Below are 27705 nucleotides of genomic sequence, written 5' to 3'. Positions count from 1 at the left end.
AGCCAAAATCAATTTAAATCAACATCAAAAGCATCAATATATCCAGCTAGAATTTCATGCCAAGAAAACCCAATATTAGCATTCAAATCCACAAGATGACCAAACATCAAAGACCACAAAGAAAGAGCATATTTGCATTAAAAGAAAGATGCTCAAAAGTTTCAGGTAATGAACAAAATTCACAGACTCTAGAAGACAAGCCATAAGTATGCAAAACATGCCCTACAGCTAATTTTTTTAAAACAAGCAGCCAGCGAAAGCAGGTTTTTTTTGGATCAACAGATTTATGCCAAAGATGATTCAAAACTTTAAAGCATTTAGAATCAGACCAAGATAATTGCCAGGAAGTATTAAGACAACAATAGATCTCTCTCGAGCCAACAAGCAAATTATATATCCTGTTGACTATAACAGAATGAAACTTGGAGTTCTCTTGCCACTTAATTCTGTCTGTAAGATCTGAATCTCTTATCATTTTCCCAAGTAACCATTCTCCTAGGCCATTGCTAATCATGGAGCAAGTTGTTTTTATGAGTCATAGGTAAACTGTACTTAGTTTTTAGCTGCTCCCGAGAACCAAAAAAAACATTAATCAATATATCCTGTAGAACCCTAACCCCTAAAGGGTCCCAAGTTTTAGCTGAACATCCCTGAGTTAAAGCTAGAGGTTTCCTATTGGGGCTATGTTCCACCAAATAGACCTATTAGTTACACAAAATGGAGGGGATTTATTCAATGCTGCCCCATTGAAAACCAAATGTCCAACCTAAGCCCATGCCTTCCATAAGGTGTTGAAAACAGCTGAGCCAAAAACTGTAACCTCAAACTAGCTAAACAAGATATCCTGAATGTGTGTAGGAACCATTGCTTACTTTTTCTGGCTTGGATAATTTCAAGTTGTTTCTTATCAAAACTTTCCACGGTTCACTCCCTTCCATTGCATTGAATATCTCCACTTAGAAACAAGAGCAATCCCTCATAACCTTAGATCTTTTAAGCCAAGAGCCCCCTGCATTTTAAGTAAACAACACCATGCCCAACATACATTATGTCTCTTTTTACTGCCCTTACCATCTAACCATAAGAATTCCCTCAAAATCTTCTATAGTTTTGCAAATTGTACATTGGCAAATAGCCATGCTGAGGAGTGGCATATGGCATGAGAAGCTATGACTTTTTGAACCAATTGATCTCTTCCAGCCATGGAAAGAAGGTGAGTTTGCCATTTCAAGTGTTTCTTCTCTATTTTTTTAGACACCCACTCCCACATATATTTTAGGGAGGGGGAAACAAAAAAAGGGAATTCCTAAATATCTCACCACTTTGTAAGGATCCAACCACCCCCAACCCCAATTTGCTAGCCAATTGGGGGGATATGAGACCACCCAATTACAATGGACTTGTGAGGAGCAATTTTAGAGCCCGAAGCATCACAAAATATCTCCAGCCCTTTAATGGTGTTATTAAAATTGACCTCTATGAGTTCTACAAAAAGATAAGTATCGTCGGCAAACTGTGCATTCAGGAGTTGCTCCTGATTAGGAAGCCTAATGTCCTTAATAGGAGGGGATGTTAGGTCTGATTTGAGAACATAGAGTAATGCACCAGCTGCAATAACAAACAGAGCAGGAGCAATCGGACAACCCTGTCTGATTGACCTTCAAAGAATAATAGGTTCAGTAGGCTCATCATTAACATTGACAACAGTAGAGGACTCATTGAACAGAATACACACACACACATATATAGCCTTTTGCCAGACATCTCCATTTATTTAGTTTTCTCACACCAATTTGAGGCTGCTGCTTGTAGTTGTATCCCAAAAAAAAGATGAGCATTAGAATACACCACATATAAATATACATATATATGGTATAAAGAATAATTTATTGATACATATAACTAATATATGCATAATGTAGATAGCTACATGCATTTACAAACATTCATATATAATCACAAACGTAGAACTGGATGTGTATGCCCATGCAAATGCAGTTGCCCACAACAATATATTGTTGATTTTCAAATTGACCGCTGATCTATTTAGGCACCATGTTTTCTTATCTATGGATAAGTAATAGGCTAATATTTTTTCAAAAGATTTTTCAAAGTAATTGTCTGGATAGATAAAAGGCAGATCATTTACGATCAATTTCCCAAATATGGGACTAAAAAGAAAACCAATTCAATTACAAATAAATTATCTAAACACAAAACCAGTTCATGCCATCATTATTTCTTAACTTATATCATTGCCACAAAATCCTTCCTATGTAAGTACATACCATTTAAATTGTAGAACAGAACACCAAAGATACTCAAAAAAAGGCCATATTGTCAGCTGGGGATCATTTTGTTATATTGGCTAGGTCAAGATGATGTTCTAGAACACTGCATGTTCAAACTTTAGTTGTTCACCATCATTCAAGAAGCTCACTGAGGCCAAATACAGATGTATGTTGAAGAAGATGCATTCATACATATAATAATATTATAAGATTATGGTGACCATGATTGCTTTCATATTTGACCATCCAAATTCAACATGTGCCAATATTTGAAACATTGTTTATTGCAACTTAATCCTTTTACAACCCAGAAACCATTCAGCAAGGAGAGTAAGACTAATTAGCCAATATCAACTAGAAGCAAAAAACATGCAAGCCTCAAATGCAATAACAATCTTGAAACAAGCTATAGAAGAAACAAACATAGTTGTTGTACAATGTCTCACAAATTCTCAATAAGGTAACAACTAACACTATTTCCATTATTTCAATGTTAATATTCAAACTTGATATTCCAAGAATAAACTTTTACAATGATCAGCACCAGCTAAATGATCTAAATGATGAAAAAACTAGTAACAAGATAAATATATCAATATAAAGCAACCTTCCAAAGTTAATCAAACTAGTTCAACAATTTTCAGACATTTGACTAGAATTTAGCAATGTGATTATCAGAAATAAGAAACTAAATAATTGCCAAAATTATGTATGATACAAAAGCCATGAGTGTGTAGCAATTAAAAATTTAAAAGCAAACCTGAGTGCGTCCAGCATCAGCAACAGTAAAGGTAGGTAAGCCTATTTTCTCTGCTGCTGCTCTTAGATTGTTCCTGTCAAAATTACAAGTTAAATCCGTCTCTGTCCATATAGAAAAACATACACTAAGAAAACTGTCACAGATGACAAATATAAAGCTAATATTAATTGTTAACATTTCCATATGGGGCTGCTTAATGCATGTTTGCAAACTTGATGAAAATACAATGTATTTATTAAGAAGCCTATTGCTTAGTATTTTCTATTAAAAAGCCTATTGATGAAAAATGTTCTCACATTTCTTGTTGATTTTTACATGTGACAACTATTTTGGGCTGTCCAGCTTGCTCCCACTTGTTCAAAAGAGATCGTTGGCTGCCAGAAAACATACAGAAAATATGAACAAAACTTTTGACAAATTATAGTTGGCAAAAAGTAAATCTAAAGGAAGCATGACAATGACCGGAAAAAGGTCGCCATACAAGTGAAACTGAAACATTTACATAGCCAGTTGTAAGTTGGAAAGAAGATTATAAATAGATACAATGTAAGTCGCCTGATACTCAAGCTCAGTGAGCAAACCTGATACTCTAGAAACAAACAAAAACAGAACAATAAAATAACACTCTTGCATGTTACTCATGGTTCTTTACTCTTTTCATGGTTGTCTAGACTTTCAGATCATGCATTCACTTCCTATTCCTTCCTGTTATCAACATGAGTGGAAAAAAATTGATGGGATAGAAACACAAGAAGTTGGTAAGAAGCAGGACCTTCTCATGAGTTCTCCATAAATGCCTGTAGCAGCATCTGTTATTTCATACAAGAAACAATAAATGATAGGTTAATTTCAGTTGTTAATTTTTTAATGCTTTCATCAAAAAAGCCTAAGTCGAATGGAGTGCTTTTGGATTCAACTGTGTAAGTTTTGTTTGCATCAACATTTCAGATCACACTCTGTGGTCCATCATCAGGTTGAGGCATCCAAAAAGCCTAAAGTTGTTTGAGTGAACATATATTAAAACAAAAACATAGCAAGAATTGTAAAGAAATGTTCTGATGTAAAACACAAAATGAACATGGAGGCAAGGGAGGTTGCCAAGAGGCCTTGCATATGAAAGCACATTGCAAATCACAGCTAAAAATGCATGCCTCAAAGACCCATTAATTCTCAATTAACAGAAAATTAAACTCATAATCTCCTCCAACAGCCACCACTAAATAATTTCCAAGGAGCAAGTAATGAAAAATTTATAGAATGGATCTTTTTTTATGGGTGTCATACCTTGGTGCTAGACAAAAAATCAGCATTTTATACAAAGTAAAATGAGTGCACGATAATAACGACAAATATTCAGCCAAAAAATATCTTACGTGCACACTGTGAGGCTATTTTCCCACTTCCCATCTTCAAGTCTTGCCGAACTACTAACACCTACAAATGAAAATTAAGATTAGAATACCATCACAAAATACAATAAGAGTTGTCAAAAAAACTTCCATGCACACAAGTTATGAAGTTGTTTTTAAAATCCAAAATGTTGTTTTCTTATGTTCACATGGAATAATGAATAGATAGTAATCCAATAACAGTAAGCTGGATCAACAAGTATAGAAGCAATGGAAAGGAATGATAAAAGCAGCCTTCACCACAAAGCTCAGGTAGTAGCAGATTGGATCAACGATTATAGCAGCATATTAGCAGATTATATTAACAATTATTGTCAAGAAATGAAACGAAATGTTCAATTGGAAGGGAATGAATAGATGGTGATTCATAAAATCTGCTACTACTTCTATGATCCAAAAACTGCTAAGAATCTTTGATTGACAATACTACAACACACAATATTACAACACTAACTCAATCAATTCTTGATTATGACCCTATTAAGAACTAAATATAAAAGTTAAGAACCCACTATAGAATATTTTGTTAACTGACCAATATTTCCACACTTGGAGGAACAGATGTTTGTTGATTATTCAGTGATTAATTCTGATTATATTATTGTGAACAATACAATATATTACTTGCTACTCTAAACTAGCAATGTGCATCCTAATGACAAATGTTATATATATTTGAAACACACATCGTTGAGAAAGAGTCGTGTCTTCCATGGGGATGTACCCCCAACCCTCAAACCCCTATCCCCTTCCCCAATGTCATTTCGAGTAAGGCACATCACCAGCTGTACCTGTTAGGGAGCCTTTGTAATTATTTTTTAAATTTTCTTCAGTTTGCTGTCACATAAAAACTTAAAAAACTCCACAATTGTACAACACCACAAACTTATGAAACATCTCTGACATAAAATGAGCACTAGCTGCAACGATGACAACGTGAATGAGATAGGCAATTAAAAAGTAAAAAGAATAAAACTTGAAGGGAGTGTTGGAAGTTCTCGTCCATCTATTGGAACTCCATAAAAACCATTTTAGATGCCCTTCATCCTCTCTTAAATTTTTTGCAAAAGGCCCTTTCAACTCCAAAAAAACCTTGCTGCAATTTGCCACCAATTCAAGCACTAATAAGGATAAAAATTTAGGAGGCAGAAAGAATTGGTTGTGTCATGTTTGCAAAATTGATTATTATGGGAGTTATAGAAGAGTTGGAGTTGGACACCATTCATTGAGTGAGAGTGGACAATAGGTTAGAGTTTGTTAAGATATAGCGTTAGAACAACAGGTTGAAATGACAAAGTTTGATTGGAGAGAGTGAAAAAAATGATAATAGAACTACTAAGAAGCATTCATCCAAACAATTACAACCTATTGATAAGCATTCCAATATATCAATTGAAGAAGTTTATGATAGAGGGAAGAGGACGGCCACTTCTACTATAGGTGAGAAAAATACAGTGATAGAGCTTTGAATTTGGAAAAACATGAGCAAGTTGATGATTCAATAGCTGAGTGTTTTTTATTCTTGTACCATTCCATTTCATTTGACAAGGTCTCCTTATTTGAAAGTTATGTTGAGACATGCAACAGCAGTTGGACTCTTCTATGTTCCTCCTGGAGAATGCAGGATGTGTACCCCCCTTAACAAAAAATATTGAGATGTGAACATATTGATGGAGCAGATGAGACAAACATGAATCGGGAGTGGTTGTTCCATTGTCATGGAAGGATGGACTATTATTCAACATCAGCCACTCATTAGTTTTATTGTTACATGTCCTGCTGGTTCATACTTTCTTAATGCTATTGATTGCTTTAGGAAACATAAGAATGTTGATTACCAGTTCGGCCTTTTGGAGGCCATAGAGGAGGTTGGGTCTTCCAATGTTGTGCTAGTTGTGACATATTCAGTTCATGTCTGTAAGGCAATCAATTTGATGGTTGCAAGGGCTTACAAACATATTTTTTGGAGTTCATGTTGTGTACATGAAAGAAAATACCAAAATAATTTAGGAATCTTTGTATGGATCCATTAATTTTCACTTGCACTATTCTGATCTTATTCAAACAAAGAGTTCCTCAAACCGATTAAGACTATTGATATTTTATTTTACTAGACAGGATGTAGGAGGTGGAAAATGCTCTACAATCCATGGTGGTTTGTGAAGAGTGGAAAAAGTGGGCTTGATCAAAGAAAAAATAAGGGTGAAAGTGAGAGAGGGTGTTTGGTGACACTTGGTGGTCCAATATCAAGTAAGAAATTTTTAGTTAATATCATTCTACTTTGTTTTTAGTATTTAATTTTAAATTATTAATTTTCAATATTACTAATGTCTTATAATTTTCTAAATGTTACTTGAAAATATATTTGCTCTATCATATCATTTATTGTGGGGGTAATCAAGTATACTGATATTGACTCTTCCATCATTGGGGAGATTTATGAGACTTTTGATAGCATGCTTAACCAAATGAAGCATGTGATTTGTGACAAGGATCCTAGATTACAATTCTATGAGGAGCATATCAAGCCTATTGTCACAAAATGGTGGAACACAATGAACACTCTTCATATGGAGGTAATGGGAATTGGTAGAATTATTGCCATATGCTTTTATTCACAAGTGATACACACCTAGAATTGGTAGAATTGTTCCTTTCGAGAATGATGAGGTAATGGAGGGGTTTATGAAGGCCCTTCGTAAGATATATAGTATTGAGGAGGAAACCATACTCCAAGAGTAGTAGCTTTGGGTTGCTAATCACTCAGATGCAACAAACCAAAGGGTAGAACAGATAGGGCCACTATTGCACAAAAAACCCTATTGAATGGTGGAAATTTCATGGGAACGACACACTAGAGTTGAAACAACTTGTTATTTGTTTAGGCTTAGAGATTGCTACTTCCTTTGTTGCTACTTCCTTTTATCTAAATGTTTTTCACTTCTTTCAACTCACTTTACTACTCAATCCAGTATTGAATCAACTCAACTCCCTTCTAGATGCCTAGCTAATTGAAGTCAAGATGCAAAACAAGTACAAATTGACAAAAATGGTTACATTAAAGACCTTGGTTACCAAAAATGTACTTAGGACTTGGTCACCTTGGCTAAGGCAACAAGTGAAAAACAAGAATACTATTAAAATAATAATTACATCTATTCTTTAACGGTCATCTTAGTTGTCAACTTAGTTAGCTTTTAAGTTCGTTTAGTGTTTTAAGTTCAACTATTGCTTCTTTTATTAGAACACATAGTTAGCTTTTTAATTTTAAGCATTTTAGCTTTTTAGCTTCATGTTGAAGTTTTAGTTTAACGGTTTGTTCTTTTTAGAACACCGTCTTGTAATTCCTTTATATACGTTGTATATTCGTAATTAATTCATTCAATTATTTTTCATGGTATCAAAGCATAAATTAAATTTTTGGAAAATTTGTAATTCTAAAAAAAATTCATATTGAAATTTTTTTTTAGTGAAATTTTTTTTTAAATTATATTACTGGACGAATTTCTTCAAATCGGAGTTAGAAAAATCAAAGATTTTGTGGGTGGATTTTTTGGCAAGGTCGCATGAAGAGGGTCATGAAGATTTCTTCCACCCACGTTTTTTTTTGAATGACAGGGTCTGAGCAGCACGATTTATTTTCCACGTCTGTGTGCTTCCACCATGATTTTCCAGTGCTGACCTTCGTTAGACTTCCGCGTTTTTTTTTCTCCATGTCAAACTTTGCGATTTTTGCCTTTTATTCTATTTCCGACCTACAAATTTTTTTGTCTCGTTTTCTGCTCTCGATGGCTAGGGCACAATTTACAAATTTTATTTTACCAGAAATTTTTGCGGCAATTAGGGTTTTTATACCCTGTAAGATTCACATAATAATCATATTATTCTTTGTTTTAGCAGATTTTTCTGGGTTGGGTGTTTCAAAATTTCACATCTTGGGTTCCCTGCCAAGATTTTTGCCTCAAAAGCTATGCCTTTTTTTTACTGATTATTTTTTTGTGACCTAGGGTTTGCAAGTAAATTTTTGAGTTTTCAACAATTTGTGCATTGGGATTCATGCCTCGAATTTCACGCCAGGGTTTTTTAGCATCTCGATATTTGTGTCGGATGTTTCTATTGATTTTTCATCAAATTCTTTTGTCTCAATTTTCGAGCCTTCACAAGGTTGACCACGTTCAACCTGGGTTTCCGTGATGGCATCTTTGACCAACATCATGTTAGAACACAGTCAAAAGTTCAACGGTCGCAACTACAAACACCTAGAAATAGCGCATGTGTAATATCCCCTTTATTTTTTTTTGGTTTTTTAACACATCAAATACTACAATGCACCCGTTAAAGTTAGGAAAGATAATCTCAATACTGCTGAAAGTAACCCTCCACTTTCTGATCACCGAGAGCCAACTTGGGAGGGTGAGAGCATGCAGCGCTAAGGGGATCGTTACGTGCTTGAAACTGAAATTGATTACAATATGGGCGGCAAGCCAGCCCCTTCCACTTTTCAGTGGGATAGATAACCAAAGACTTGGCGGTAAACCAGCCAAAAGACACACTAAAATACAAAACAAATCAACTCTACCGCAGTATTTCAGAGGGAGGACTTATTGCAGACAAAATCAACTCAACCGCAATATTTCAGCGGGAGGACGTAATACAACAAAATCAACTCGACCGCAGTATTTCAGCGAGAGGACTTATTACAATTAATCAACTCTACCGCAGTATTTCAACGGGAGGACTTATTACAATTAATCAACTCTACCGCGGTATTTCAGCGGGAGGACATTCATTGTTTCTTGACTACCAACATAGAAGGCGGCCAAGCCATCCTCTTCCACTTGCACGATGGGAATTACAAATAAAAATCAGCAAGAATGATTGATCAATACTACTGAAACAATCTTACAAAATAGAGATATGAGATAAGATAAGAAGCTTAATGCTAATCTCAAACAATCCACTAACAAAATCACACCACACTTGAACACTACTGCTGTACTAAATCTGCAAGCTAGAAACACACTATCCAACCACTAACGGAAACACCGAAACACTTATAACTTTCTCAAAACCAACTGGAATCACACCAAATAAAATGCAAACAACTAATATAACATAGGCAACCAATCCAATACCTCAAACTCGCAACTTGGAAGCCCCAAATATGTTGCACACATCCCAAGGTAAGTTTGAAAATGGCGCTACAGCAGCAAACTTCGATTTGCAACCAAAAATTGTAATGACCACCAAAAGCCATGCCAAGATAGGAGAATGATTGTCTTCCCAATACGCTTCCACAAAGCCAATACCCAGAACGATGCAGTCACTTGGTCAAGAGGTATGAGCAAAATATGGTTTCAGCAACTCCGCAACCAGCAAAAAGGAAGCACTCCAAAATCCACACAAAACTCTCCACAATCTGCAGAACACTCACGGACAGCACTAGAATTACAGGAACACAGCTAGGTACTATCTTCCAAGTACAAAATTGAGACTTAGCTAGGAAGCCACACTTCGAAGCTCAGATTTCAATCGCCAAACCGACAGCATAACGATGCAATTTCATAAGATATCCAAATGGGAGGCCAAGCACCTGTATTTATAGTTTTTTCCCTCTGAAATTCAAATGTATTCTCCCAAATTCACCTCTCCAATTTGCATTTCATTTCACTATCACATGGCGTCCAAATGATATTTCATTTCATTTCCCAAGGTGGGGGCCCAAGTTGCATTTTAACCAATAATTAAGCAAGTTTGAACTTGCCTAAGTCTTCAACAATAACTTAATGCATTCTTCAAATTTCAATGCCTAACTTAGGAAAATATAACATTGATATTAGATATAAATGTCTTTTCCTAAGTTGCCCAATATATCATTTATCAGTAATAAAATAATTAAATATAAAACCTTAGGATAAGAAAATAATATTTAATTAAATCACTTGACTCCAATACTGATTATCAACAAAATCCAGGATGAAGCTGAGCAACGAAGACAACTGAACTGCTACAAGAACAGAACCCTGTCCAAAATACTAAAAATAGAATTGCTCAATACTGCCACTTACTAAAAATAGTAAGTCATGGAATACTCCTTCGAAGAACATGATCTTCGCACCCAAAGAAAGATCTGGAAAGCTCAATAAGACAGCATCATCCAAACAGCCAAACCCTAACTTACTAAAAATAGTAAGTTCTCACTTCACCAAAGAATCAAATGCATGTTATGCCACCTTGGAGCTCATGAAAAACCCAAAAGGAAACCATAGACAGAACTAAAGAATTCCCTCCTGGTAAACCCTAAAAAGCTCGAGCAGAACTCCACAAAAGTTGGAAACCCTAATTCTCCTTTCCAAATAGCCTACGGGTCTCCGAAATAGGCCAATGGACCACTAAACTAATCACTGCGGAGAAGGGGGCATTACAGCATGCCTACCATTTTTGAGTATCGTTGCCCTAATCAAATTGTTTTGGGCAAAGCTACTCGTTCTGCAGCAACAGGTTCAAACCAAGATAAATTTGATGAGTGCATTCGAGAGGTTGTCATGCTCATCAAGTTGTCTATCACAAATGATCAACTCCCTCAAGTGCCTTCAGGGAAAACTGCTAAAGAGATCTGGGATCTCTTGAAGGATCTTCATGAAAAGTCCTACAAGAGCCAAGCTTTCTGAAGAATATGTTGTTTTCTATCATGATGGATGAAAAGACATCTATCCAGGCACATCTTACGAAGATCGAGGACATCCATGACTAGTCGGAGGCTATAGGCCGAACCATGGAGGAAGAAGATATAGTAGTGATCATGTTGAAAAGCCTACCCCGATCCTACGAGCATTTCATTGATGGGCTCAATCTCTCTTCTATTAGTGTTGATCTAAAGTTTCCTAATCTTTGCAACAAAATCGATGGAAGCAACAGTTTGGAAGCAGCACTAGTTCGTCCATTGAACAGGCCTTCACAATCGAAGCTTTGAACAAGAACAAGGGTAAAGCTCCGTCCTTCCAAGAGAAGGGGCAAGGTCAATCTCAATAATCTCCAAAGAAGAAAAGTGTACAGTGTAACTACTGTCACCAGTTTGCCATATGAAGAAAGATTGCAAGAAATTGTTGGCAGTCGTGCAATCTAACCTGGGAGGGTCTCAGGAGCAAGAGCAGGCTCATGTTGCAAAACAGCATTCTGAAGAGGATTGAGCCTTCTATGCTTTTTGATAAGCAAATTTTGTCATCAATTAGATTTTCATGATTTTTTCCTGAAAAATTGTCTGAGGGTTTTCATGATTTGTTTCCTAAATCTAAACACTAGAATACCCAATTCTAATTAGCAAATCCATAAAGGCAATGAAAAGTATAATAGAAATCAATAAAGCATGGAAATTAATCTAATTAACCCCCCTCATTGATTCCATTCATGGCTTCCATTAATCTTCTCAATTCTTGTGGTTGATTGGCTCTCAGTGTTTCGCTGGGAATCCTGCATAAGAACGACACAATAATTTCGAAGAGAGAAATTGAATGGTTGAGATGCATTCTAGAACTGAATTGATCAATGGTTGAGATCAGTTGACACAGGATTGACAGAGAGTTAAACTCATTTGATTGATGAGTTGATTGAATTGATTGATCAGTGAAATGGATAGATTGGGAAGATAACTCATTAGATGAGTTTGTTCGAAAAAGTTGATTAATGAATTAACTGAGGAGATGACCGATTTGATTGCCTAGTCAGAAAAGGTGATTGACAATTAGACTGAGAGTCAATGCCAGATAGGATTTTAGGCATGTGTTGTAGGAGATTGTTATGAAATTGCATTGGATTTTCATTTTATTTAAATTTGGATTTTCAAACACATGAAATGAAATGCACATTATTTGAAATTAATTGAAATTAGCATTTGGGGAATTTTGAATTTTTGAATATTTAAATTAGAAAAAAATGGATTAGATAATTAAATAAATTAAAGAAATTGACAAGAACTTGGAAATTTAATTTAATTAAATAACAGATTATTTAATTGAAGGTATTAATTCGAAATTAATTAAATAATAGAAGTATTTAATTAATATAAAGAAAAGGAGGTTGCATGATTAAATGATTGGAGAGAAATTGAACAATTAGAACTGATGTAATGTGATGATAAATTAGTTTAGAAGAACAAAATTAGATTAATTAAATAATTATTTAATTAATTGGGATGAATAATTAGCGTGTAAGTGATGAGACATTTTCGGTGTCTACATTTGTCCCTCTTTGAGACAATGTTGGAACAATATTGTTTCAAAGAAAATTTTGGAAACTTCCTACCCCGACGATGGTAGGGTGTAATTGTGCCCCCCTCAGGAAATTGGTCGAAAAATTATGAAATTGAGACCAATACAATAATATTATCGTGATTGCTAATTTCCAATTTCATGAAGTTTCGAGCTCGTTTGATTGACCTACAAGAGCTTCAAAGTTGATAGGAACCATGGTTGTTTTGGAGGGAAAACCCTAATTTTGGCCTATAAATAGAAATTCCTAGGTTCATTTGGCTCATTTGCATTCATTGAGTTCAGAGTATCCAAAGCAATTTTAGAGCTTTTTGTGATCATTTCGAGCGCGATGGCAAGCATTGGAGAACGATGACACTTATCCGAGCAATTCAAGTCATATCAATGTCTAGCAAGCACAGGCGACATGGTGAGTACCTTGAAAAATTTTGTCGAACTTTGCCTGATTTCGATCTTTTTTGAAATGTTGTCGAAATGTCAAAATTTATCCATTTCACATTCGTATCTCAAGTTTGTTGCTTTAGTTGTAATTTTTCCTCAAAACCGTGTTTTAAGCTATTGTAATTCGCGTGTGACGGTTTTGTAATTCACATGTGAGGGTTACATCAAGTTGGACAGCTTCCGATACTCTTGGTCATTAACATTCTACAAATCCTGAGGGTCTCCGTAGCAGCAAAGTGTTCTTTGAATTTGTGATCAAAAAGCCTGCAGTGTCTTTTGTAGGGCATTGAGTACGATGACCATTAGGGAGGGTATTAAAATAATAATTATATCTATTCTTTAATGGTCATCTTAGTTGTCAACTTAGTTAGCTTTTTAGTTCGTTTAGTGTTTTAAATTCACCTATTGCTTCTTTTATTAGAATGCATAGTTAGCTTTTTAATTTTTAGCTTTTTTAAGCGTTTTAGCTTTTTAGCTTCATGTTGAAGCTTTAGTTTAACAGTTCATTCTTTTTAGAATACCGTCTTGTAATTCCTTTATATACGTTGTATATTCGCAATTAATTCATTCAATTATTTTTCAAATACATCTAATATGTTATTCAATAAGGCATCACCTCTCCATGAAATTCTAGTTTCTACAAAACAAGAAGAATGATAAATATGTCTTCCAAAGCTAGCTTGCAAATCAAAATGCAAATAATATAACAAAAGTGGTAGACCCACTAGCAAGACTTGAAACACAAATCACATTGTTGGAAAGGTCAAAAACTTTTCATATGATTTATCGTCAAGCTCTCTAAAGGCAATTGAGCAATACACAAGAAAAAGCTCCCCACTCAAGCCAAGTGGGATGGATTGAATACACCTTGCACGCACCCATTAGACAATTACTTTTTTCTTTCTATGTTTGTTCTTTCTTTTCATTCTTTATTCAATTTTTTACTCTATTGGCCAAAGAACAAAGGCCTGTATTCATCCATTATCTAAGTAAAAAATCCTCATGAGTAGCCAAATATGTAGTGTTCAAAAGCATCTGATTGCAAGCCACAATTACCATTTAAAAATCTAAGGCTCACCTTGAAGTTCCTAATCAGCAATCTTTGCATTCGTCAAATGCAATCAAAGCTTAACTTAACAACTGCCAGAGATTTATGTTCATTTGATGGCTTGCAAGCACCCAAAGAAGTTATGCCTATAGCATTTAAAATAAAATGAAGCAAACTCCTTGCTCCATGTCACTCCCATAGAGTATTTTGAGTAGATTAATTCTAGCAGCCTCCCCAAGTTCCCTCTATTGCAGAACAACATTTGATCAAGCAATGTGGATTGAAAGAGCATAACTCTACAGGTTTTACATAGCTCAAGACAAAGATGTTTTGGGGCCCCGCCCTTTCCAATAAAAGGAAAAATGAGAGACATGGGATCTCTCACCATGGATCCCAAAGAAGGATAGGAATGTTTAAGGTCCTCTTTTGAGCTCAAAGATTCCCTTTGGGGCACCCATTTGTCATCCATTTCTAATCAGGCCTCAACCCAAGAACAAATCAAGATAAGGTGCAAGCCTTACATTATTATTGTCAATCAATGTTACAAGACTTGGACTTGACTCAAACTCAGCAAGCTGATTTTTGACCCATACTTGGTCTTTGGTGCTTAGACTTGGCAAAGACTCAACAAATTGAAAAAAGCATAAAATATAGATTTTAAAAACTATAAAACTTCTATCATGCACCCAACAATAAATAATTTTAAAGACAATAAACTAATCAAATAGAAGCTACTTTGATCACATACACAAATATACATCAATCCCATGCGTAAAAAAGCGCATTTTAGCTGAAGGAAACAACAATTTTAAATATATAAATATTATCAAGTGTTTTAGGTGTACAAAACTTGTGGAATATGATATCCATGGCATCAAAAACAAAAATCATAATATGGAATCATGGACTATGGTAGAAAGAAGCTTGTATCACTCAACCCAACATTGTTAACTCTATGTGGAGTCATACACTTGTGTCTCAAGTCTACAAATGTCGCTAGAGCCATAACAGCATTACGTAGGGTAAGGATTGACTCGGCAAATCAAAAGTATGAATGTAATTCAATTACTAGGGCTTAAATTGGAAAAAAGTTGAAAGAATAAAATAATGTTGCTTTTCCAACCAACATGGCCCAGAATAGTTTCAGATTGTTGTTGCTCCGGCTGTGAATGCATTGATTAAGCCTAATCTTATGAGATACCCAAATGAAGAAGTTAGAGTTATAGTTTTTTCTTGCATCAATGAATTTACAAGAACTACAGCTCCTGAAATTCCGTACAATGATGACACAATGAAGGAGCTTTTTTCAGCTGATGGTAGAGAGTTTCCATGGTTTGAAAGATACTAGACATCCTTCATTTGCCAAGAGAGTAAGAATTCTAGAAACTGTTGCAAAGGTTAAATCTTGTGGTGCTAATGATTGATATTGACTGTGATAATGTATTACTCCAAATGTTCAAATATTTCCTTCTTGTTATCAAAAGGTTCATGATGATAACATTATAACAGCCATGCAAAAAATTATGTCATTGATGGTCAATGAGAGTGATAGCATCCCCTATCCACTCTTTCAGTACTATTGTCTTAAGTGAGGAAGGATGACCAAAACTCCTTAACAGTTGCAAATGTGTTAGCATGGTTTCTAGTTAATGTGAAGAAAAGTTGAAACTGTATTTGACAAAGGAGCATGAAGAAAAGGAAGAAAAGTTCACAGCAGAAATTTCTGAAATAGAGCAAAAAAGCAGGCAAGATGAACATTCAGAACTCTCGTGTATTGGAAAATGTCACATTTCTAGAGGCATATGGGATGAAGTCCCAAAATGAATCCACTGAAAGTGTTGCTGCTGTTAATGATGAAGTTGAGCTAGCTGAAAAATTCAGAACAGCAATTAGTGATGACCCCATGCATCATTCTAGTGATGACAATTCAAAAGTTGAGAGGGATGTTCCCATGTATAAAGTGTTCAAGAATTATTCCCAAACAAAATCAAGTGAGCAGGAGCTCCAAGATGATCCAGAAGGTAGCAAAGCCTATTGAAAAGTTGACGAAGAAATACATGAGCAAAGTGACCTTGCTGATATTGATCAAAGGCCTAGGGAGTTGCAAAAAATGAAGAATCAATTCTTGGTCATGTTGTGACCTAATTCACACATCACCCCATTGCAGATGGGGACCCTCTTTTTTTCGCTTTTTGAGGGTTTTGTCTTGGTTCTGCATTTTCATAAATCTTCATTTTGAAAGAGTTTAAGAGTTAGAGTTTTGTGGTCATCCCAAGTCAAATTGAGAAATCTTGCTCAACATTGCATTTCAATGTTGCCAAAGTGCTCATGAGGTTCAAAGGACGAGGATTGCAATTGCTTTGGGTCATTTCTGACAACCTACTATTTTTAGAAATTTTTGCTTTTTCTGCTTCTTTAAAAGTGGCATATGGATTTTGTTCATCAAGTCATTTTATTACTACCCATTTTGTTAGAATTTGAAAATCTTGTCTCTAGGTATAAAAAGCAAGGCTTCGAAATTTTTGCTTTTTTCTGAGATTAGGGTTTTGTTCTTTAGGTCATTTGATCCTACCCATGTATTCAGATTTGAAAAATTTTACTTCTAAGTGTAAAAAGCAAGAGTTTGAAATTTGTTGCTTTTTTCTGGAATTAGGGTTTTGATCCCCATGCCAAATTATTACTACCCATGTTCTCAGATTTTGAAAATCATGTCTTTAAGTGCAAAAGGCAAAGTGGAAATCAGATTAAGGTTTTTGTTCCAGATGAACCAGCATAGTATCAACGTAGCATGAACGTTGTTGATCAAGTATGGCGAAAGAGTTCAAATATGGCACATTGAAAATTTCGCCTAAGTTGAAAAGTAAAAATGACAGATGCTTGGAGAAGTTCGCCCAACCTCAAAGTCAGATAAGTGGAATGGCAGATGGTCAGCCAAATTCACCTAAGGATGTCAAGTATGGTTCGCCTAGAAGCAATGAAGTTGTCCAACGAATGACAAACTCCTACCATCGGTTAACCCGTGGCAAGAGTTACTTAAACTCCTACCAGGGGTTAAGCTTATCCATACACAAAAATGTATGACAATCTTCTAAGTGCACTTCATGACTAAAGCTAAAATCGTCCGACAGATGGCAAACTCCTACCATTGGTCAACTAACTCGTGGCAAAGGTCAAACAATTTCCTATGTATGGTCAAGCATAAACTAAGGAAGAGATGGCAAAGAAAGTGTCAAGTTCGTCTTGACTATGTATACTCCAAATCCACCAAAGCAAAGATGGAAGGAGGTCTTCAAAGTCCGCCCTATGCATATTGTCTAGCATCCTTCAAAGTTCACCCCTCCTAGGAAAAGTTTGGCAAGCAAAGCAAAATGGAAGAAGGTTGGCAAAGTCCGCCAAGGCTAAGAAAAGATAACTAAGGCAATGTAGGGTCTGCCTAATTGAAGTTGTCATAACAAGTATTAAGTTCACCTAGGAAGCCTTCCAAGTAGGCAACAATGTGTTGGTGACATGGCACTCTAAAACTCACTTGACAAAGAGAAGGATGGCAAAATTGACAAATTGGCAATAAAGCAATGACATAGCATCTAAACTTCTTCAAAACAAACTTCTAGAAGAAAGAAAATAAAACTTTCTAAAGCATAATAGAAGCTTCCAAGGATCAAATTCGAATTTCCTAGAGATGAGATAACTTTGCAAGCATGAAAGAGAATCTTCCAATTCGCCTTCTAGAAGAAAGCAGTAAAAACATAAAATAAATAAAGCTTCCTCTGCTAAACTCGCCTTCTAAAAATCTTTCTAGAGTTCGCATTCTAGAAGAAAGCTAATAAAGCTTTCTAAAAATCGCACAAGGAAGAAGCTTCTAAGGCTTCTAAAGGAAATTTTCTAAGTTTGCAAAGATTGAAGATAATATTCTAAACTCGCCTTCTAGAAGAAAGCAAAGGAGGAAGCACAAAGCGCAAAGTTTCTAGAAATTTGAATAGAGCGATAAAGCATGGTTTTGCTTCATTAAAAACTCCATTATTTGACAAGCAAAGAGAGTTCGAATTTCTCAAGGATAGAATAAAACAATAAAAGCTTCTAGAAGTCTCCAAGAAGCTATAAAACAAGGTTTTCAACACTTCTTCTGCTGATCAAAGTTTGACAACAGCATCAACTTCTTTCAATATTCGCCAAGGATGAGCATAAAAGCCTGATTTCAGAGATGGCAAAATCTGCCATAGGGATAGGAAGCAAAGCGAGTCCAAGGGTTTAGAAGAAGCAATTGAAAAGTTCGACATATCCAAAATTCTCCAAGTTTGCCATTGACAGCGGATTGAAGGTTTGCTGATAAAACAATAAAGCATCTTCCTCTTGTCATATTCTGAATTCACCATCTCCAAGATTCACTTTGAAGGGAGAGGTTATGCAAATCTGCACATATTTTGACAGTCTCCTAAATGACCTTCCAAGCAAATACAAACCTGTCCAGGACATGTAAATTCCGCCAAGAAGAAGGCATTCAAGTTGGAAATTTGTCTCACAAAACAATGGCTTAACAAGATTCAAGTTCTCCTAAGGAAAAAATAAATAAAACACCAATTGAAGCCTGTCCAAAGCTTGTGAATTCCACCAAGAAGGAGGCATTCAAACATAAAATCGGTCTAGAAAGACATTTTCCAAGCTGTCCTCCAAGTTCGCCTAGGGTTGGATAACAAAGCAACACACAAAGATGAAGAAAACCTTGACAAAAGACATGACAGAAATACAATACAAATTGTCTGATCAACCTTGAAATTCACCATGGACAGCAAGCACAATATCAAAAACAACTCCCAAACTCTTCTAATTCACTAAGTACAAGAGGGATGGTTCAAATTTTGTCCAAACAAGGTCAGATGGTCTGATCATATTCCTAAATCTGCTCATGAACAAGAGGACATAATACTGTCCAAATTCTTTTCAAACTCACCAAGACATGGGGAATGATGTCCAAACCCTGCTAAACTCCGATCTGCAGTTAATTAAGATGATATGAGTTAACCAAACTCCTACCTAGGGTTTAAGAAGACAGCAAGTTGAAAGTTTGCCTATGAAACATGAAGATTCACCAAAGGATGGCTATTCAAAAAAAAATCCTTCCAAAGTCTGATCAAAGACATGAATTGGCATAAGATTATCCAAGTTCGCTAAAATTGAAGTAGCATGAGATTGTCCAAACTCTTTCCAAGTTCACCTTGTCTCGGACATGACAAAGAGCAAAACAAATCGACATGAAGTATGCCAAGGCATAAAAAAATTGTCCAACCCCTTGCAAGTTAATCAAACACAGACACAAATTGATTCATCTGGGCATAAATGGAATATGTGAAGATACCTAGCTAGAGACCTAAAATTTGAAGACTATCAAGCTGACATGCCAGGAACAAAGATAAATTTTAATCAAAAATTTTACATGAGTCAGGCCAGCATGCTGGAAAATAAAATTTGTTACATGAAATAAATTTTAATTATTTCCCAAAATTAAAATTAAAAATGAACACTTAGGAAATTTTCAAAATTCAAGATTTCTAGAAAGTTCTTGAAGATTCCTGAATTAAGGATAAATTTGAGAGAGAAATAAAACTTTCCATTTTGGAAAGATTAAAACACAAAAAAACAATAAAAGTTATTTAAAAATAAAAAATAAAAAAACAATAAAACAAAACAAAAACTTCTAAAATTAAGAACCCTAAACTCTATATATTTTCAACCAATTCACTTTCACAATTCATTATTCAAGTTGAGAATTTTTGAGAGCATTGAAGAGAAGTTTTCTCTCAAATTTTATATTTTTGAAGAAAAATTGTCCAAAAGAAGACTCTTCTAAGTGTTAAAGGTCTAGAAATTAGGCACTTTTCTCTGATTTTAAGACAGATTTTTAGAATCAGAGGTAAATTTCAGTCATAAAGAGGACTCAAAAACTCAATTTAACTGAATTTCCTCACTGTTGACGTGTTTTTTATGACAGCGTTCAACACAGAATAAAGTCACCAATGGTCACCTTATCCTCTCTTGATGAAGATTAGTCCGTATGCTAGGATTTCTTAAAGTTCAAACGGCTAATTCCAAGGTTCCTTTAGTGCGTGGGCGTGATTCAAATGTTTGATGGGTTTGCTGATAACCCAAGGGGCCTTACATGTGTTCAATTGAAGAAAACTTATGCAAGCTCATGGATTCCTACACGAATGATTTGCAATGAAGCTCTAATTTTAGATCTTTTGGATTTTTCGAAATATGCGGAAAGTAAATAGGAGTAGGGTAGAGAACTATGCTAAAGCTAATCTAATCCTAAGAACAGGAGACGGGATTGCTTATGCAAAATCAAACCACTCTTCATTTGCCAGCAAAGCAAAACTACACGAAGGTGGTGCAATCTTCAAAGGGTGCATGGACGCTTTTCAGATCATCAATACAGACCATCCGATCGAACAATCTCTACTGATGACCGAAGTTAAACGCATACACATCAACAGGCTCAGGCTAACTTTGCACGGCATACAACAATCAGATTCACACCAAAAGTATGAGCTCGGATTCTGCAACAAGTTCTCCTATCAAATCCAGTTCTTCTAACAACTCATAAGCAAATCTAATCTAATTGAAGAGAGCAAGACCATGCAAATTGCCAAAGTAGAACAAGAATACACCATCAAATTGAACAATGCATTAAGTTGGCTACTTTACAATCCTGATGCAACAATCTCAAACAATAATCTCTCCTCCCTTACAAATAAGGGGGTCACCCCCTTATATAGGCCTCAAGCCATGATTACATGCAAAACCCTGATTAGGGTTTGCCCTAAAGATTCCCCACTCAAGGTGCAACAAGGTGGGAATTGGCAATTAATAACCCATTCTGCCCATGTACAATTTAATTTAAAGAGCCTAAAATAGTGCCCACTAGCACATTAAATGTGCCCCATGTGTTGATTATGCTCAGAATATAACCAACACCATCATAAATGCCCATCATTCTCCTAGTGACGGCGACATGCACAGAGAATCTGTCATAAAACCATAATGAGAAGGCAACATGCAAGAAGATTCCCTATCTGATGGTGACATGCATTGACTAGACCCACGCCTAGTCAAAATTCCTTCAGCAATAAGTACGCCACTACTATTCAGCCAAAAGACTTTCGTCCAAAAATGGACGACCATTATCCCGTTCATTTATGGCGTACTGTTGATGTGTTTTTCATGCACATGCGAACACAGAATAAAATACCAAGGTATCTTATCCTCTCTTGAACAAAGTTTCTCGACTGCGGAAGATCTTGCCGAAGGATCAATCGGAGTAACTCCAAGGTTCTTGTATGTAGGGTCTCTACGTGTGGATAAGCTCTTGCGGTATGATGTGATTTTGCTAGAATCACAAGGGGACTTACATTCGATGACCTGAGCGTTTGATTTGCTTTGGATATTACTGGAACGTGGAATTTCACTGGCCCTTGATTTTGAAAAAGGAAGAAAGGATAAGGGTTGAAACGGGATCTATTTCTAACACTAAGAATGTAAGAGCAATGGATGACCTTTGATGAAACTCTAACTAAGTCTTGCTTTGACATGCTAGGATCATCTCCACAAGGTTAGTGCGATCTTCTAAGGATGGCTTTATGATGCTCAGATCACCGCTACAAGCATAGATATTGTCAGGTTGATGCATATCAATGAAGAAGCGATAATTGAAGTTAAGCTTAAGCTGAATGATTCCAGTGGACTACACAAGGCAACTTTGCAATCAACAAACTGCTAGTAGTATGGACATACAAATTTCACCATCGATCATACACATTTCTTCCACTCATCTAATAACTTGAAATCAGATTTGAGAAGCATACGACCATGCAAATTGCTGAATCGACACATAGAATTCACCATTTCTTCAATGAAGTTTACAAGTCTTTTGCAACAATATCTTGGCAACAATCTTTGCCTTCTCTTTCTACTCTACTCTAAAATGCTACTAATTATTGACTATTCTCTCTAACTATTTCCTATTCTCTGACTATTAACTATTAACTCACTATTCTCTATTAACCTCTACAAATGAGGAGTCAGGGCTTTATATACAGAACCCTTTACAAACAGATGGCTCTGATTGACTTAGAATCAATGGCTAGGATTACAAGATAGAAACCCTAATTAGGGTTTGTTACAACAAACTTCCTTAGCCAATTAGAAAATTACATTCCCAGAGCGAGGACAAATAGGAAGCAGGGTAGGTATACCGAAGTTTGTGCCGCCTCCAATGAGTCAGGTACATTGAATTTGGACATGCTGAGGTGAACCAATCCGACCGGAGGAATGATGATTGGGATGCCACCTTGTCTAACGCTTGTGACTTGGTTGATCTTCCTTCGTCCTTGATGTACTTTGATGAAAAGCGTACCTCCTTGACTCCCATATGCTTGATGAGGCCTCCTTACTGTCAAGTCTTCCTACTCCAGTAGCATATCTCGCCTTGAAGTGTTGGCAAAGCCTTTCTTTGTCATCTTGTGGTAGAATGAGGTCTTGAGGCTAACTTGAACTCCTTGAACACCCCTAGTCTTCCAACGCTTCAAAGCACCTTGAGTCCTCCCTTTTTGCATGTGGAACGTCCTTGATGATGATGGGCTGGAAGAGGTCGTCATTGCCCTGGCCTGGTCTTCTTCCATCTGCAAAACCAACCAAAAGGTGATTAAGGAAACATAATGAATTCATTCTAACATAGCATTTCCTACCTTAAATCATCAACAAGAAGACATTAAAATGAAGTTTTCTCAAGATTCTCCCGAGGGACAGGCCCTATAAGAATTTCGCTTTGGACCCTTTGGAAGGGTCAGGAGTGAAATTTGCATTCCTGGCCTAAATTCTTCTCACTTTGTGACCATGCTTGCTTAAATGCATGCCTAAGGATCCCTTTAATCTCAACCAATACCAAGTTTGAGGTAAAATTGGAGCAAGATGGAGTCTTTAAGGATTTCGCTTTGGACCCTTTGGAAGGGTCAGGAGCGAAATTCTTGTTTAGGCTCAAGTTCTATCACTTCTCCACTCCAAAATGTCTTCCAAGGCAAGCATACACTAGTCTTCTCTCCACCAAGGTCTGGGAATCCATCTCTTGACCTTCATCATGAGCAAATTAGGTGAAATTGAGAATTTCGCTCTGGACCCTTTGGAAGGGTCAGGAGCGAAATTCAAGTTTTCGACTTATTTCTTTACTTCCTTCACTTCCTTAACTTCAATTCACCTTACAAGGCAAGAATACCTCACTCCACCTTCAACCATGCCATAGGGATCAAATTTTTGGCTTCACTCAAGAAGAAAATAGGTGGTTTGAAGAAATTCGCTCTGGACCCTTTGGAAGGGTCAGGAGCGAAATTCATTTCTTGCTTGTTTTCTCTTGCTTAGCTCCATTCTTCCCACTTTGTTCCCCCTTGACTCTCCCTTTGGATCCTTCTCTCATGCTTGCAACACTTTGTTTGACCTCAAAATGGCTAGAAAGGAGAATTTCGCTAAAAGTCATGGCCAGGGACAGGACCTATCTAGGATTTCGCTCTGGACCCTTTAGAAGGGTTAGGAGCGAAATCCTTGTCCTAGCTCAAAATCTTCGTTTTTGGTGGCCAAAATCCATCCAAGGGCAATCCTAGGGGCATCTCCCAACTTCTCTCACCTTGGTCTAGGCTTGGCTTGGCTCAAATTTTGGAAGATAGAATAGGTTTTAGGATTTTCGCTCTAGACCCTTTGGAAGGGTCAGGAGCGAAATCCTTGCTCTTGAGCTTATTCCTTCATTCTTCCATTTCAATTCACCTCAAAGGCCAAGAAAACGTTACTCCATTCCTATCTAGGCCATAAGAACCAAAAGTTTGATTTGTTTTGAAGGGGAAATAGGTGATCTTAGGAATTTCGCTCTAGACCCTTTGGAAGGGTCAGGAGCGAAATCCTAGTTTTTGCTTAATTCCTTCATATTTGTTGATTATTAGCAACCCAAAGTTATGCCCAAGGACATCTCCAATCCTAATTCACCTTGACCCACACTAGACTTGGCACAAAACTGAGAGAAAAGAGTGGTTTTGTGAAATTTCACTCTGGACCCTTTGGAAGGGTCAGGAGCGAAATTCCAACTCTAGGCTTGACTCTTCATCTTTTCAACTCCAATCTTCTCTGGAAGGCAAAAATACATCACTCTTTACCCAAGGAACAAGGTTTGTAGCCTAAGCAAGGGAGCAAATGCGGTTTATAAAGAATTTCGCTCTGGACCCTTTGGAAGGGTCAAGAGCGAAATTCATCCTTTAGGCAAAATCTTCATCTTTCAATGCTTTCAACACTTCTCAAGGTAAGAACATATCAATCCACCTTCCAACATGCCTTAGAAACCAACACTTGGCCAAAACTAGGAAGGAAATGAGAGCTATGGGGATTTTCGCTCTGGACCCTTTGGAAGGGTCAGAAGCGAAATCCTCATTCTTGGTTAATTTTCCACTTCATTCATCCAATTCTTTCTCAAATGTGATCAATTCAACTTCCTTCCACCCTAATCAAGGCAATCCACCATCGAACTAGCTCCAGACAAGGCCAACCTAGGGCTTAAGGCAAAAAGAAGGTCAAATGGAGGATTTCCCTCTGGACCCGGGAAATCCTCCATTTGACCTTCTTTTTGCCTTAAGCCCTAGGTTGGCCTTGTCTGGAGCTAGTTCGATGGTGGATTGAAGGGTCAGGAGCGAAATTCTCCTTCCAGGTTGATTTCCATCATTTTATTGCTTCAAACCTTCTCTCCAAGGCAAATATGCATCCAAGTCCTTCAAATCATTCCTTAGAAGCTCCAAACTTGGTCAAGTTAAAGAGCAAAATGGAGAAAAAATATGAATTTCGCTCTGGACCCTTTGGAAGGGTCAGGAGCGAAATTCTTGTCTTGGACAAAATCCACACTTTCCAATGTCTTCAATCACTTCCTAGGGATAGAACATATCAATTTGCTCTTACCATGTCCAAGGAACAAGACTTTCAGTGCAAACAAGGAGAAAAAAGGTGACTTCTAAGAATTTCGCTCTGAACCCTTTGGAAGGGTCAGGAGCGAAATTCATAAATTAGGTTGATTTCACACTCCATTGCCTCAATTCACCTTCAAAATTGATCAATTTCACCTCTCCTTATCACCATCAAGTCTATTTGCCACTTACTTAGCTCAAAACAAGGTCTTTCCAATGTCCTAGGCAAAATAGAGGGTCAGATGAGGATTTCGCTCTGGACCCTTTGGAAGGGTCAGGAGCGAAATTTCCATTCTAGGTTGATTTTCACCATTTCATCGCCTCAAACCTCCTTTCAAAGGCTAGAACACCTCGAGGTCACTCCAACCATGCCTTAGAAGTCCAAAACTTGGCCATAACAAGGAAGAAAATGAAGGTTATGTGAATTTCGCTCAAGACCCTTTGGAAGGGTCAGGAGCAAAATTCTTACTTGGGCTCATTTCTCACCTTTTTCCTCCTTTTCTTGACTTGAATATAACTTCTTAGGCCTCCTCCTATCATCATCAAGTCAAATTGCTCTCAAAGTGGCATTTATTTCAAGGTTTTAGTGAGGAAATAAGGTCATTCAAGAATTTCGCTCTGGACCCTTTGGAAGGGTCAGGAGCGAAATTCCTGATTCTAGGCTTGATTCATTTTGGAATTAACTTGACTTTGCCCTAGACTCAACCCTTGGTGCATATCCTTCCATATCCTTGCCAATTCGCTCAACCACTCTTTGACTTAGGTGAAATCTTGGGTCCTTGGTGAAATTTCGCTCTGGACCCTTTGGAAGGGTCAGGAGCGAAATTCAAGTCTAGCTCAAGCTTCTTGACCATTTCATCAAATCATCATACCTAGACTTGGCCAAGGCGTCTCCAAAGGACAGATAGGTCAACTACTCATCAATCAACACCCAAGACTTCATCACTTACCATTTTGACCTAACTCTGACCTTCAAAAATGATATTCACTCATCAAGCTTCATTGACCTCTTCAAAAAACAAGACACAATTAGCAACCAGAGCAAAACTTCGCCCTAAGGAAGACTTTCAAAGATGACCCTAACTCGAAGCATCCACTGACTCACCTTTAGCTAAAACAGAGCCTGCTCTCTTAGTGATCCCTCTGGCAACACTCAGCATGCAAAGGCTAATAGACCAAACCCTAAAAGACCTAGAAACAAACCCCATAAAGCAAAATAGTAGGGGTCCCCATTTGCAATGGGGCGATATGTGAATATGTCACAACACGTACACAATGAATCTGCCGACGATAGCCTCCAGTTCTCCGATGGAGACACTTGGCACATTTTAAATGTTAAACTCCATCAAGGCAATTTCATCCTCGCTCTTGGAAAAGAAGCTTTCCCACTCCGCCATGACTTCCTGCGTCTTCTTCATTATACATTTGCAAAATGTTCCTTAGGGAATGAACCTACGAAGAAGAAATCGTGCAACTGAGATTTCAGGGAGTTCACTATTATTCCTTCATCATTGAGTTTCTTTGCAAATAATGCTTCTATCACACTAAGGATTTCATCTTGTACCCCTCTGATAGACTCCTTCAAGGTGACAGAGTCAACGCTGAATTTGTCAAAGCTGTTATTTCCTGAGCAGATGGCGTAGAACCATCGAGGAAAGTCATAAGCTTCATTTTCTTGGATCACTTTCCCGTCCACCAGAGTTTGCCTTGGAGTCTCCGTCAGAGCCCTGAGTCGCGGAATGGTTAAGTCTTGGTAAATGTCGACATCCTCCCATAATCCTTCTACTGTCTCCAATCTGTTTAGGAGGGCCACGAGCTTCGAATGAAGCTGAGCTAGATCCTCAACGAATTTTCCTGCCTCAGCATAAACGTCCTCTACCCATTCCCGCGAATTTTGCGCCATTGCTCTAATGAGCTCTGCATCATCAACCACTTCCTTGGGAAGAGAGGGAGGAGGAGTGAATGAAGGACCTACCTCCCTGAGGGGTCTTTTGAAACTCTTGACGTATTCGCATAGGACTCTATTTTCTTCCCTCAGCCGCTTACATTTTGCCTTTGATTTCAGCAAATTCTCCTTCATGGCTAAGGAAGATTCTTCAAAGTCTCCCACTACTTGACCTGTGGAAGCATGGCCAAGATCAACTTGTCTGATGACGTAATCCTCCTGCCTAATCTCACTCCTATCTTTATCCACTGCAGGTTCAGCAAAGTGCAAGGTCCAGGATCCAGATTCTTCCCTGACCACCTTGGAAAACTTTCGAGGAGCCTTTCTTTCCGCTGGCCGATCCATCCTCTTCAATAATTCTTCCAGCTCCTGAGCAGGATTGATTCATTCCCCAGCCTACCTATCAACCAGTCTGGAGCAGGGATGGAGTGGCTATGATCTTCTACATGCTCCTGTTCCTGAGATTCTTCCTCCATTTCACCAAGGATGGCCTCCACGAAGCTATCCTGGCGAGCTTCTTCCTAGTGCGGGGGACTTTCTTGCCTTTGACTTCTCGGTC

General features: G+C 37.2%; 1 protein-coding gene across 7 annotated transcripts in view; it reads right to left on the bottom strand.

Annotated features, from left to right (window-relative positions):
* Positions 1-27705, bottom strand: part of LOC131063494 (uncharacterized) — a 101107-nt gene that overhangs the window by 55984 nt on the left and 17418 nt on the right. For all 7 annotated transcript variants that reach the window (XM_057997330.1, XM_057997334.1, XM_057997335.1 and 4 more), the window contains exons 3-6: positions 4425-4485; positions 3824-3860; positions 3348-3425; positions 3052-3124 (exon numbers count right to left, since the gene is read on the bottom strand). In XM_057997330.1, coding sequence (XP_057853313.1) covers positions 3052-3124; positions 3348-3425; positions 3824-3860; positions 4425-4485 — 249 coding nt within the window. The remainder of the gene's footprint in view (positions 1-3051; positions 3125-3347; positions 3426-3823; positions 3861-4424; positions 4486-27705) is intronic.

Source organism: Cryptomeria japonica, chromosome 6, assembly GCF_030272615.1.
Source record: "Cryptomeria japonica chromosome 6, Sugi_1.0, whole genome shotgun sequence".
Classification (NCBI taxonomy): domain Eukaryota; kingdom Viridiplantae; phylum Streptophyta; class Pinopsida; order Cupressales; family Cupressaceae; genus Cryptomeria; species Cryptomeria japonica.
The sequence above is the reverse complement of the archived record's forward strand: the minus strand, read 5'-3'. Positions and strand labels throughout refer to the sequence as shown.